Source organism: Athene noctua, chromosome 23 (genome assembly GCF_965140245.1).
Source record: "Athene noctua chromosome 23, bAthNoc1.hap1.1, whole genome shotgun sequence".
Taxonomy (NCBI): Eukaryota; Metazoa; Chordata; class Aves; order Strigiformes; family Strigidae; genus Athene; species Athene noctua.
This window is the reverse complement of record NC_134059.1, coordinates 7,873,986-7,888,266: the sequence shown is the minus strand read 5'-3', so window position 1 is coordinate 7,888,266 and position 14,281 is coordinate 7,873,986. Positions and strand designations below refer to the sequence as shown.

General features: G+C 51.4%; 2 protein-coding genes across 2 annotated transcripts; both read left to right on the top strand.

Annotated features, from left to right (window-relative positions):
- Positions 1-4,276: 4,276 nt before the first annotated feature.
- On the top strand, positions 4,277-11,468 carry IRF6 (interferon regulatory factor 6). Its single transcript, XM_074925481.1, has 8 exons — positions 4,277-4,377; positions 7,614-7,790; positions 8,684-8,888; positions 9,343-9,465; positions 9,569-9,715; positions 9,939-10,331; positions 10,747-10,865; positions 11,155-11,468. The coding sequence occupies exons 2-8, from the start codon at positions 7,617-7,619 to the stop codon at positions 11,374-11,376; spliced, it is 1,383 nt and encodes a 460-aa protein (XP_074781582.1). The 5' UTR covers positions 4,277-4,377; positions 7,614-7,616; the 3' UTR covers positions 11,377-11,468.
- A 1,393-nt stretch (positions 11,469-12,861) lies between these two features.
- C23H1orf74 (chromosome 23 C1orf74 homolog) lies at positions 12,862-14,182 on the top strand. The gene has a single exon (XM_074925512.1). It carries the CDS (start codon positions 12,985-12,987, stop codon positions 13,819-13,821), a length of 837 nt encoding a protein of 278 aa, XP_074781613.1. The 5' UTR covers positions 12,862-12,984; the 3' UTR covers positions 13,822-14,182.
- The last annotated feature ends 99 nt before the right edge of the window (positions 14,183-14,281 follow it).

The following is a 14,281-nucleotide window of genomic DNA, read 5'->3' as shown; positions in this document are numbered from 1 at the left end:
GCCAAGGTTCCCTTTACATAAAACCCCACTCGCTTTACCGTCGTGGTTCTAGAAACCAAAAGGGACTGTAAGGGAACTTCCCTAGCATTAGTTTTTCAAGACTGGCATGTGTTACCTGCTTGTGGGGGGATGTTACAGGGAAATAGGGGATAGTAATTAACAGCAATTACACAGAGCAAATCCTGAAAAAGTAAGTACATACAGCTAACACCACTCACAGAAAAAAAACCCGCTAATGCATGAAGTTAATCAAATACCTACTACAGGCTTTACTCTATACAAAATGACTGAGAGAACCAGCAGATGCAAATATGCATATTTCTCTCATTTTTACAATTTGTTCTTAAAAATTTCAGTTAAAACCGCAAGAATCTTTTATTTCCCTATTTTTTTAAAGCATCGAGTTTTCCTTATTCCCCTTTTTCTTATGAGCTGCTCCGTTTACCTACCCCCCACCACTGAACACTACTTACCACTTTTATTACAGACACAACCTCCAGCTCTACCCCAGCTGCCTCCTGCTGCTCACCACAGCCACCCACCACCAGAGATGAACCCCCCCCCTCTCTACAACCCCCTGCTCTCCCCTTTTCTTACTCGGGCCATCAGCTTTTGCCCACATCATCGTGTTCTGAACCCAGCCATTATCTGTGTCAGCTGGAAAGAAATGACCTGTAGCTATAAATGTGTCTGAGCCAGCCTAACATCCAGAGAGGATTCTTCTTTTAAGAGGATTGGAGCAGCATTAATAGGAAACAATAGAGTTGCTATTACAATAATGCAAAGGCCTAGAAGGATTTAAGCTGACTTTTTTTTGAAGCATTTATTTTCAATTGTTTGGAAAGAAGAGTTTCATACAGGGAAAAACACCGGTTAAGGATCAGTCTAAAACTTGATAGTGCTGAACAGTACAGTAGTTCGCGCTCTACTGTAAGAACAGCATTTGTTCTGAAGCTACTCACACCTGTAAGTAACCCACCAGTGGTAGTGTGTGTGTATATACACAGATTTCCAGGAGTATGGTATAACTTTGTACTTCTGTGCATAAGCATACCCAGGTAATGCAGAATTTTGCTTAAGAGTCTTAATTAAGAAGAGGACATAGGTTTTATAACAGAAGTATGGAGGTGGATGGGAAGGACTCGAGGAGTTGTCGGGAAGCTTAAGACTTCTATCTTTCAATGAAAAGGTGTATTTTCATTTAACAGCGTTGAGGAATGCTGTTTGTCTATCTCTGTGCCTATAAGAATGCAACACAATGAATAAGCTCAGTCCTTCCTTTTGTAAATGCTTCAGCCCCTGGCTTGAGGATCACTTGTCTGCAGCAGAGCAGCTTGAGGCCTGGCTCATCAAAAAAGTTAGACTGGATTTATCCCCCAGCGTTTGCCTCTTAGCTAGGCCTACCAGCAAAGCCTTTAGCAGCCGCAGTCACTGTGGTGTTTATAAAATAGTTCTGTTGCATTCTCCAGTTACACGTACCATGGAAAGAAAGAGCTTGCTTCCCTCAGTGGTATTTCTTGAGTTGTCCTGCCTAATATCTGGTGAGGGCAGGGGTTCTCTCCGGGTCACAAACAGCTTTTGGGAAGGAGAGGTGCTGCTGGGGGGGAGCTCATCGCGCTCTTTCCTGTGGCACAGCTGGGGCGAAGCCTCCCACCATTTTGTGCTGCGCTCTTGCTCCGAGGCTGCCCGCTGGAATGTGAGTGCTGAGAGCACATGACAAGACTCCACATGCCCAGGATGTTGTCTTGCCTCATTGCATAATTTTGTTTTGCCTTATGGGAACTTTGTGATCCGTTCCCAGGAGAGAAAATGGTTCCCCTTTGTTTTGATGACTACAGTCTTTTCCAGCTAGGAACAAAGGACTGCGAGAGACCTGGGTTACAAAGCCTGGCTGGTGCTATTGCAGGTATCATGACATACAATCGTGTTGATAAAAGTACTGATGTTAATTTGGCACTGAAATAAAGTAAATCCTATAGCTCCTGGTATGAAAATTCCTCTGCATATACTCCCATTGACCCAAGTGTGCGCTCTGCAGGCTGTACTGAAGGAGCTGCTGTCTCCCAGCCAGTAGAATGTCACTTTATGAAGTAGTTTATCAGCCAAAGGATTTCTTCATTTGATTTGAGAAATAAGATGCAGGTAGAAGTAAGTATAAGCAAGGAGAACTAAAAATAAAAAGAATGATTTCTAGAAAACCGAACGAGAAAGAGGTTGGTGCTATTTGGCTGCCTGAAGGGTTGGGATCGATGCTTTATATATTATGTCAGAGCGAATGCTTTGGCTGATTAGCTGCAAACATGTAACATCTGATTACGTGTCCTGCCTAAGGAATTATCCCTAGATTATCACCTATACAGTTTAAAAGCTGCAGAGTTTCCCAGCCAAGAGCATGGAAAAAGACAGCTTATTTCCTTCCCATCAGTTCACTAACACAACATGCTGCCACATGCTTCAGCAGAGGCTGGTAGAAACTCAAGAAAAAAAAAAAACAGCCCAAACCCTGCAGAGGGCTGGGACGACTCATTTGTTTGGCATCTGCGTTACCGCTCGGGTGAAGGCAGCGGAGGCTGTAACAAAGGCAGCAGGGTGCAGGCAGGCCTGGCTGCCCGGCGGGAGAGGTCCAGCTTCAGTGAAACTGGAGGCAAGACTAGATCCCTCGCCCACGCTGGAGCAGCCCTGGCCTAGTCGTTTTGTCGCATTGCTCCATTATTTTAAATACCCCTGACCTGCTGTAAGACCCCTCTTGTGGGTTGGGCAATCTCAAGTGTCCTTAGAGTGGGCCTAGACAGAGCAAAGCTCGTCCCAGGGCCGCTCCGGGGCGTGCGGGTGTGGGGGCAGCATCACCGGCGGTGTCTGCTTCCAAAGCTCCCCCGGCACCAGAGCACAAGGAAAGCAAAGCCAAAGCATCCTTAAATTTACCCGTGGCCAGGCAGGACGGATACGTGGACGGGAGGAATGCAGGGAGGATGAACGGCAGCTGTTGTGCTGACCCGACTGAAGAGAGATCAAAGATCCCTCATACTGGGGCTGGGAGTTCAGCCCAGCCTCCCCGCGGGTCTCTCTCCCCAGCTGCTCCCCAAACCGGCCGCAGCGTCGCAGGGTTTGAGACCGCAGGGATAACGTGGTAGAAGGTATTATTACAGGAGCAGCTCTCCCTTGTTTTGCAGACCAAAACCGGTCAGGTACCACTAACAGAACCGATCTAAACCCCACCACTGCCGTGCTGTCGCACGAAGCAAACGCTAACACCTTCGAGTGTCACCTCTTGTCTTCTGCGTATTGCCAGAAAGCTGTTACGTGCTGCCAAACTCCCGCCAAACGTTACCTCCGAGTGGCTGCAGTTCAGTGATGAAAGAAGCCTGAAATATTTACCCTGCACTCGGCATCTTGCAAGGCAAACTTTCCAAGAAAAAAAGCAGAATTTACATTTTCTCTCTGCGTGTGAAGATTTTTCAAAACTTTGCGTGGTTCCAAAGTCTTGGCACAGGACTGAGCTTTGGCCCTACGTCAGCCTCTCCAAAGGCAGGATTCAGCGCTATCCATAGTGCTCGTGGTGGGAAGGAGAAGGGAAATTCCCGCAGCTGCTTTCTGGTTGGGTGAAACCGAATAGCAAAGTCTTGTACGGCCTCTTGAAACCGAGATTCACCACTGAGTCACGGTCCTCCACCTATGAGGAAAAGCAAAGAAACGGGGAGGCTGGCGGGGATGCTGGTGGCAGGCCGGGGAGCCCAGGGTGGGTGAGCGAGCAGGGAGGCGGAGGAGAGCAACATTTTTCCACTTTTCGAGAGGAAACTGCGTGCCCGTGGCTTTGGGATAATCACAGGTGACTGCGTTGTTCCATGCTGCGGGCTGGCTGGGCCAAATACGCTTTACACACGGAGGCGCTTTTTTTTTTGGTTTTGTTTGGGTGGGTTTTTTTCGGTTGGTTGGTTTTGGTTTTTCCTTCTCCTAAATATTCCGGTTTTTTTACACGGAGGCTTTTTTTTTTTTTTTTTTTTTTTTTTTCGGTTGGTTTTGGTTTTTCCTTCTCCTAAATATTCCGTTTCAAACAGAAAAGCGACATGATAAGCCGGCGGGGCCGCGGATGCTCCGCTCGCCCCCCGGGATGAGGGGGGGGTGTGCCGGGCCGGTCGGCGCTGCCGCAGCCCCGCGGGCGCGGAGCGGAGCGGAGCCTCCCCCGCGGCCGGGGGCGGAGCGGGGCGGGCGGCGGCGCGGCTGCGCCCAGCGCACCTGGGCAGGTGAGGGCGGAGCGGGTGGCGACTGCGCTCCGCGGCCGCGCTGCCCTCGCCCCGCCGCCGCGCCCGCGCGTGGGGCCCGCGGGGCGGCCGAGAGCCCCCCCGGGGGGGAGCCGCTGCCCCCCCGCCCGCCGCAGGGGTAAGTTGCGCGGGGACGGGGGTCGCGGGGCGCCCTTGGCGGAGCTCGGGTCCGCGGGGGGGGCAGTTTGGTTGGAACCGGGAAACCCGCGGGGATCCCGGCGGCGCGCAGGATACGCGGGTGGCCGCGGGGGGGGGGGGGGGGTCGCGTCCCGGGGCCGGCAGCAGCGTCCCGATCGGGCTGGACGGGGCGGGGCGGGGGGGCGGTCCGGCTCTGAGGGCAGCCGGGAGGGTGAAAAGCGCTGAAAAAGCCTCTTGAAAGCTCCTTCCCCATCCGCGCCCGCGGGTTGGGCTGGTCTAGCCCTGGGCTACGTCTTTCAAGCTGGCGTAAACCGAGGCCTAGAGTTAGGGCGAGGGGAATATTTTGCCCCCCACCCACCCCGTTCACCCCCAGCGGTTTGGGGGCGCAGCAGTTACCCCCCCGAGGACCCCGGTTATCCGTAGCGGCCCGTGCCCCGTCCCGCCTCGCGGGCCGTCGAGGCGGGGGGCTGAGGGGAGCAGGTTGGGGTGCGGGGACAGGGGACTGCGAGAGGCAGGTGTGCTCCAGGGGCGTTGCTTGCCCTGCGCGGGGCAGGGGGGCTGCGAGAAGAGCGATGTCCTCCTCCCTGAAACAGCCGAAGGCTCCCGGCGCGGGGAGGCGATTCAGGGTCGGGCGCTTGGACGGAGAGCCAGGCGGCTTCTCTGCGGGGATGTTAAGGGTTAGGCCGCTCGCCTTAGAAAAAAAAAAAATTAATATAACCCCACTAAATACAGGATAATGTAACCACGCAAAGATAACGAGCGAGGAATGAGGTCTGGGTATCGCAGCGACGATCGGAGAAGACCCCCTCCTCCTTCAGGGGAGCGGGAGCGCGGGGTGCGCTGGGGTGTGCAGGGGCAGGGTGGAAGCAGCCGTGCGGCCGCGTGTCCCCTGCGGGTCCTCCTGCGGGCTGGCACCGCGCCGCCGTCCCGCAGGAATCGGGGCTGTCCCCGGCCTCGGCCGCTCGGGGAAGCGGCTGCGGGGTGTTGGCTCGTTCCTGCGCTTGCTGGAGTTGTTCTTGTTGGGGTGAATGTCTCCCCTCCAAGGAGAAACGTCTCAATAATAATTGGGGTACAGGGAATAGTTACGTCGCTGACCAGAGCTGCATTAGCAGCGCGGGGATGTGCTCATTGAGTGGGGGTAAAGCGAACTGGGGGGTTCCTGGGTACGTGCACTGAGGAGTCCTGCGTGAGGGCCGAGCCCCCCTTGGCAAATCCCATCGGTAGCGTGAAGACGTTCCCCAGCTCACCCCTGCAGGTCCCAGAGCGGGAGCAGCCTCTGGCGTGAGGGGACCCCACTGGATCGAAGTTGAAGGTTGTAAGAGGCTGACTCACCGTCTGAGCCGAGCCATGGGATTCAAGTTGATTTGCTCTCGGTTATCATGTCAACAAGTCATCGGTGATAAAAGGTCATAAAGCATTGTAACGTCCGTATTGACAGGCGCTGTCGCAGCCGAGGGACAATTCAAACCTCAGGCGGCGGCGGCAGCGCACCCTCCGTGTGACCGAATTTATTTTCTATGGGGGGAGCCGTGAATTTTTCTTCCTGTTGTGTGGGTTTGAATTTACTCCTGGTCTTGCAAACGTGTGTGTGCACACACGGTGTATGTTACTAGAAGCAGAGGGGTCTGTCTGCGAAGTGTAAAAGAGATTGTGGAAACAAGCTCTGGTTTGGATTTCTTTGTTACAGTGAGAAGTCACTTCTTTTTCCTTTGCAAGGGAAATCGATGCCTGGTTTTGGTCTCAATTCTAAGTCCAGGATTAAGCTGGACTTTGTGTCTTTGCAAACATGATACCGAAAGTTTAATTCTGATAGCATTTTCGACATGGATAACTAATACAGCAGGCTTTCAGAAACTAAAATAATTTTGATGATTGCTGTCTGATCCCTTGCAGCTCCTGGGAAGCAGTCTGCCCAGGACCTTGATGAAGGACTTTTTCAAACTATTATTCAAAGATGATTTCCAGTTGAATCTGAACATTTTCTTTGCTGAACAGATAAAATAAGTTGGGTTCAGATTCATTTTGTGTGAACACTTGCGTCTGAATGGGAACTGCAGGTATTTGAACAAATAAAACCTGTTCCTAGACTAGTTCTTGGATAGGATTTTTTAATCTTCTCTATCTCTGCTACTAGACACATTTTGCAACTCCTGCAGCAGTATTCAGGGCTTATGGCAAAGGTTTTACTTTAACTGCTTTATTAATGGGAATATTTCTAATTTCTCACGTCTGTTTCAAGATTTACAAATGAATATGAGAAATACGCCTTCTGAGCACACGTGTAGTGTGAAAGTCCCGTCCCAAAATCTAAAGATAGCACACGCTGCCTCTTCTCGCAGAGGGACAGGCCTTCATGTGTTTGCTCGTCTTTGTGTTTGTTCTGCACAAGAATAATATTGTTTGTTGGCTGCAAATGTAGTAGCAGCACAGGGCTACTTAAACAACGGATTTGCTCGGTTAACTACGGCATTGTTTTTTAAAAAAAAATAACCCTAAACATTGTGTCAACATCACTCGATTTTAGCAGGAGTGCAGGCAGACTTGCAGTTCGTGTCCTTCTGGATAAACATCCTGGTTATTATAGGTCAGTGGTGTTTGCGAAGGATTGTACTGCCTTCAGAGCATTCATGAAAAAGTCACGAAATGACTTGCAGAGGAACTTCTGTCTCCGTGATAAAACGGCCCCCTCCTCCAGCCTGATGCCTCCTACCTCAGCTGGGGGAGAAGCCTCTGATTTGGCACATGTTAGTTCTCCTCGATGCAAGTCTGACACGACTGAAGAAGAACTAGATCAGATCCCCCCCCGCGCTAACGTGGAGGCTTTTGAAATTCCGCTGCCTGTTCTTGCTGTGGCTTGTTTGTGGCTTTACCTCCTGCGCAGCGTTTGCAGCTCAGGTGTGATTTGGGCTCGTCCTCCGTGCGCTGTTAACACAAGTAACGCGCTGTCTCTGCTTACGGGAATATTTAATAGGGAGTTGTTAATCTTGTAACAATTATGGTCCCCGCTTACTGATGTGTTTGTAACTTCTGCTGGCAGAAGAGTCAGAAGCGCTGAATCTGGATTGGCGGTTTCAATGTGCAGTAACAGAACAAACAATAGCAGTAACATGGCATAGGGTCCTTTTTCCTGATTTTTTTTATTTATTTTTTCCTGAAGCGTATGAGTCTCAACTCACCTTTAGCAGCTGGTCTACTTATTATCCCCATCTTTTGTAGACAATGGCGTTACACCCGCGAAGAGTGCGCTTGAAGCCGTGGCTGGTAGCCCAGGTGGACAGCGGTATGTATCCCGGCCTTATCTGGCTAAACCGAGAAGCCAAGCGGTTTCAGATCCCCTGGAAGCACGCAACTCGGCACAGCCCGCAGCACGAGGAGGAGAACACCATCTTCAAGGTGAGGGAGGGGAGAGCTCCGGTATATCACGGCTCTTACACAGAGACAAAGGGTTGAATTGTTAGCCCAGGAGCTGGGCAGGCATCTCGGTAGCTGTTTCCAGGCACATTTTGTCCTATTTCTTTGACCTCAGAAAAGCCACTTTGTGCACCTGGATGCCAGGCTTGGCACTGCCTGAAATGGTGTTGAGTTCTTTAACCCCTTCCGACCAGCGAAGCCCAGGTGATGTCTGATGGCTCGGACCCTGGAAGATTACTGCTATTGGCCTCATCTGCTTGGTTTAGGATGTGGTAACCAGCTTGCTCCTAGCAGCAAGCCATTCAATACCGTTACATAAATCTTAAGAGGTCCACCACAAACTTCCAGTACTCATCGCCGCTGTCCCCAGTACTCTTATCCCAAGGGATTCATCGCAGGTCTTGCACTCCTTTGAGGAATTTCTGACCCCTGCCTTGGAGGGATCTTGGACTGATAGTCTGATTTTGGGGTGAGAGGGAGAGGGCTGGCTGGATGTCCGGGGCTGCTCGTCCCCTCCGTTTAACCAAGCCCGTTCCTCCTGCGCCAGGGTACGGCTCACTGTCAAAACCAACTTTTGGTAGTGAACCTGAGACCTGGAAAAACTCAGTGCACAATCCTGTACAATTTATATTTTCTTAACTTGTATGAAGATGTGTGTTCGGTTTTTGGAAATCTGGATTTACATCTTTTTTTCTCCCCCTTCTTTTAATGGGAAAAAAATATTAAAGCGGGAATTTCCGTTGTTATCAGAAGAGCTATAGTTAAAGACTTCTGTAAGAGAAGAATTTTACAGAGAGTTTGTTTGGAAGTTTGATTTCTGATAAAAGCTGGTCTGTTGAGAGGGCTGGACTGAGCACAGTGTACTTTGTCCCCAGGCATGGGCTGTGGAAACGGGAAAGTACCAGGAAGGAGTCGATGAGCCTGACCCTGCAAAGTGGAAAGCCCAGCTCCGATGCGCTCTTAACAAAAGCCGGGAATTTAATTTGATGTATGATGGCACCAAGGAGGTGCCCATGAATCCTATTAAAATTTATGAAGTGTGCGATATCCCGCAGTCCCAGGGATCAATCATTAATCCAGGTGAGGGCCTTGCTGACACAGGGACGGTTACTGAGCAGGCGTTTGTCCAATGCGAGTTCCTTTCCCTTCGCGGCATTAACTCTCACGCTGCCTTTGTGTGCAGCAGAAAGCAGCTGCCGTGTGTAAGCCCGGCTGTACTTAAACTAAGAGGACTTTGAACCACAGTGTATCTGTACTAAAATTAATAAAGCTGTGCACAGTTGCCTGTTTCCTGCTGAACAGTCCAATGTTGGCAATAGTTTATCCTTACCTTTCTAGAATTATATATTGAACTGAAAATAGTATGCTGTGCAGATCAGATTTTTTCCTTTTTTTTACTTGCATTCAGAAAATACACAAATAAATTTCCATTATTGGGCAGAGCCAGTATGAAGATGACATTATTATTTTTTCAAGAAATGAATTGCAGTGTTTCACAGTGATCGGCTGCCCACAAGAATGTGCTTGTTTGCAGGTTCCACTGGCTCAGCTCCGTGGGATGAAAAGGATAATGATCTTGATGATGAAGAGGAGGAGGAATTGAATCAATCTCAGCATGTCCCTATTCAAGAGACATTTCCATTTCTTAATATCAATGGTTAGTGTCGTAGACTAACGTATTAGTGAACGTATTTGCTTACAAATTGGTGCAAGCTTGAAATAAAACCTTGGTTTATTGAAGATTTGTTTCCTTTTTGTAGATTCTCCAATGGCTCCAGCCAGTGCAGAAAACTGCAGCTCTGAAGCTGTGTGGCCAAAGAATGAACCTCTAGATATGGAAATGCCCCCAACTGCGCTGCAGCATGACTTCTTCAGCAGCCCCGAGCTCTGGATCAGCTCTCTGCCAAGTATGTATATGGATTTGTAGCGCTTCTGTCACTGTACTTTAAAAAAAAAAAAAAAAAAAAGTGTTTTGATTTTTTTCCAGTGGCTGTTTGCTTGTTAGCATGGAGCACTGTGTGTAGTTTAAACATCCCTGTGATTGTAGCGTGGATTGTGTGGTGTGTCTCTGCTGCTGATGCAGTCCATGCAAAGGTCCAGGAAAAGCCATACTGACAGCTTCTCTCTCAGTGACAGACCTAGAAATCAAGTTTGAATATCGAGGAAAGGAGACTGGACCGACGACAACTGTAAGCAACCCACAGGGATGCAGACTTTTCTACGGAGAGCTGGGTCCTATGCCAGACCAGGAAGAGCTCTTTGGGCCTATTAGTTTGGAGCAAGTAAAGTTCCCAGGAACAGAGCAAATCACCAATGAAAGGCAGAAAATCTTCACAAGTCGGCTGCTGGATGTTATGGACAGGGGACTGATCCTGGAGGTCAGTGGCCATGCCATCTACGCTGTGAGGCTCTGCCAGTGCAAGGTGTACTGGTCTGGTCCCTGTGCGCCTTCCTCCACCACACCAAATTTGATCGAGAGGCAGAAGAAAGTCAAACTCTTCTGTCTGGAAACGTTCCTAAGTGGTAGGTAACTTCTGCTTCTGGAAAATAGCTTTGGATACCGGTCTGGGCACTTGGTGGCACTATTGGAAAGGGTGGTCTGCACTGGGGCTCAGCCTGGATGCACCAGTTAGTTTTCTCGTTCGTTTGTGGGGCGTGGGTGGAGGTCACTGCTCCCCCCGACTTCAGCGGACCATGGAGCAGGTACGCGTCAGCAGGAAGTGAGTGTACGCTCATTTAACGCTCTGAAAAACATGGGAGGGCCTTGCTTTTAAAGAAAGCTCTTCTGGGTGCAAGAAACAAGCTGCAGTTGTGTAAGAGGTGGCTCTAGCAAAGGACGGTGTGTACGCAAGACCTGGGATGATACAGCAGGGTGGGATGTGGTGAGTGTTTCTAACCGAAAGAGGACAACCCCGCAGCATTCTGCTTTTCTTCCTAGAGCTGATTGCCCATCAGAAAGGACAGATTGAGAAACAGCCACCATATGAGATCTATTTCTGTTTTGGAGAGGAATGGCCTGATGGAAAACCCAGGGAGAGGAAGCTGATTGTGGTTCAGGTAGGAGCTGAGGCTCTGAAGTGGCACGTGCCAGCCTTGCTGGGGCTGGTGTTGGCTCTGGGTACCAGAGACCTGTTCTGCTCTGGGTGGTGGTTACTGACCCTGGGAAACCCCAGTAAGGCTGTTGGGTTTTGCCACGGCAAATACAAACGCTCCGTGTGCCGAATAGCATCAGCCTGTGCGTTATTGTGGAAACCACCCCCGGCATCCACGGCAGGGAATTCCTGCAAAATAACAGGAATATACTCTGTGACCATTAGGCTGAAACAACTGACGTCTTCTTAAACAGGTCATTCCAGTTGTGGCCCGGATGATCTACGAGATGTTTTCTGGTGACTTCACGCGCTCCTTCGACAGCGGCAGCGTGCGACTCCAGATCTCTACGCCCGACATCAAGGACAACATCGTGGCTCACCTGAAGCAGCTGTACCGGCTGCTGCAGAACCACCAGGAAGGGTGGCCCATGCAGGCCCCCGCCATGCACATGGCCCAGCCGCTCCCGGCGCAGTGACAGGCCCTTTGCTTTGCCCCACGGTTTCTTACGTTGTACATACAGAAAAGTATTTCTTGAGTGCCTTGCCTAAATCTAAATAAAATCTGTAAATCTGGTCATCCGATTCAGTTTCATCCGTCTGTGGTATTGTGATTTGGAAGTGTTCAAAGGGGAGGGGATTGCGGGAACACCTTGATTCGTGGAAAAAAGACTCTACAACTCAAATAGAGTTATACAGCAGGTATGTTTACCCCAGCACTGGGGTGAAAGGGGATTTCTCCACAAAGCTTGCACACCCACCGCTCATTTTAGCAAAATTTATAGAGCGTGGATAACCGTATCCATTAAGTTCCACAACACAAACATACATATGTGTGGGTAGGGCTGGGTTAGTTAGAAAGCATGGTGTCAGCAGTTTATGTTCCCTTTGCACCAGCCCATGGCCTCCTGGTGGTCGTCTTCGGGGGTCTTTAGGAGGAAGGCTCGTAGTCTTTCTCAGCCTGTTTTTTCCCCGGAGCATGCACAGATTCTCTTGGCCAATTTCTTGAATAACAGAAGTGTTTTTCAGCTGGTTTATTTTTCTATCTTATCTAAGAGAACCAATAGAACTTCTACCATTTCTCTATGACTATCTCATTAGCAAAATTCCACCTAGTTAGAGCATGCCTGTTGCTCAAGGACAGAGCATAATATTTTGGGGAACAGCGTAGCCCCTGGTAGATTTTCACAGTGAACTGCTGTTTTGATGAACACTGTAGTCCTCGGTAAAATTTCACAGAACAGTCTGGGCAAGCAGGATTCTTAACAATATTAAAACCCACTATAAGTAAGTAAATAAGCTGCTAAACAGTTTTCTATAAGTAAATCTTAAGCAATCATTTCTCTGGATCAACCTCTAGCTCCTTCACCACTTTCAGCTGTTTGCTTAAGCAACCAGTATGTATAAATCAGATTTTTAGTTCTGTAATATTATTTTTAATCCACTATTGATACACTGCATATAAATACATGATCATTAGAGGGAGGCGGGGGGGATAATCTCTATTATAACCGCCTGCAGATTATCGCCTTGTCTAGTTGTCTCTTTAAGTGGGCTGTAGCCCTGCTTGGGACGCTGACGCTTCTTCCAGTGTGCTATTTTTTAATTTTTTTTTATAGCTATGTCTACACACACATATATTTAAAAAAAAAAAAATCAAAAACAGCTCTGCACATTCTGAGAAGCCACCCAAAGCTGAAAACACGCTGCTACTACAGCTCTAAAAGCTGTGCCCCCCCACACAACCCTGCTTGGCCCGGGCCTAGGCCTAGGCCGGAGCGGAGCGGCCTTCCCGGGCGGGCGCGGGCCTAGGCCTAGGCCGGGGCGGAGCGGACTTCCCGGGAGGGGCCGGGCCTAGGCCTAGGCCGGGGCGGAGCGGCCTTCCCGGGCGGGCGCGGGCCTAGGCCTAGGCCGGGGCGGAGCGGCCTTCCCGGGAGGGGCCGGGCCTAGGCCTAGGCCGGGGCGGAGCGGCTTTCCCGGGCGGGCCCCAGCCGCTCCGCCCCGGGCTCCCGCCCACGTTAGCACCGAGGCCGACCCGGAAGCGGTGGGCCCGGCGGTGGTTTTTTTTTCCGCAGCGCACCGCGGCCATGGGCCCGGCGGCCGGGTTGGAGGCCCCGGCGGGCAGCGCCCTGTCGGCGCCGCGGCTGGTAGCGGCGGCGCGGGAGGAGCTGGGGGCCGGAGCCGGGCGGCGGAGGTTGCCGGCGGCCCGCGCCCTGCAGCTGGCCGGGGAGGTGCTGGCGGTGGCGGCGGGGTTGAAGCCGGCCCTGCTGTACGACTGCGGCGCAGCGGGCCCGGCTGAACTCCGGCGGTACGTGGCGCGGCTGAGGGAGGCCGGGCTGGCCCCTCGCCGACTCCATTTGCTGGCCGCGGAGGGCTCGGCTCTGCTGCTGCACCCGGGACTCGCCCAGCGGAGGCTGGCGGCTGTGCTGCGCGCCCACCCCGCACCCTTCGTGGACGTCTCGGCAGGGCGGCCTTGCCCGGCCCTTTGCGGGCCAGCGGAGGCCGAAGTCATCAGGGGCCATCTCGCTGCCCTCCTGGCCCACTTAAAGGCTGCTGAGGCCACCAGCGCCGGCCCCGTGTCCTCCAGCGAGGTTGTCCCCACGGGCTGGAACCTCTGCACCATCGTCGGGGTGCTGCTGGGCTACCCGGCAGCGTACGCCTTCGCCATGGAGGAGGGTGCCGAGAACTGCCTGGCGCTGACGCCGCTGAGGGTGTTCACGGCCCAGGCCTCCTGCGCCAGGATAAGGGACGGTCTCAGGGTCCAGATCTGCTCCTTCAGCATCCCGGAGAGCCTCTGCGCGGAGCTGAAGGAGGTGCTGGACGCCTGGTGTGATGAGCTGAAGGAGGCCTTCAGCGCTCAGAGTGACTTTGGAGATCTCCGCATTTCGAGCGAGGTGGTGTCTCTTCCGGCAGTTGCCTTGTAAAACACAAACAAACTCAGACTTTTTGGCCGATTTCTCACTTGCATCAGCGACTGAGGCAAGCGATCTGGTTCCCGTATGTGGGGCCCACTGAGGCTCTCTCAAGAGGTCCCTGAGGAACAAATGCTGAATTTTGAGATCTCGGACCTTCTAGACCAGTTGCAAATCAAAGCCCGTGTGCTTCCCAGGAGACCGGTGTGTGGATGTACGCGCTCACAGCTGCTCTGCAGCCTCCATCCAGACTGCGGGGCATGCCCATAAAGGGCAGTGTATCAATAGTGGATTAAAAATAATATTACAGAACCGAATAGGGTTTATTTATTTGCTGTGAACAGCTGAGGATTAATAAAAAATTTGAACACCACACTATTTTGAATTTGTGACGTGTACCGTACGCCCCATATTGTATTTACTACTCATGCAACATGGTGTCATGCACTGCCTCGTATCTGAGACTGTGTTT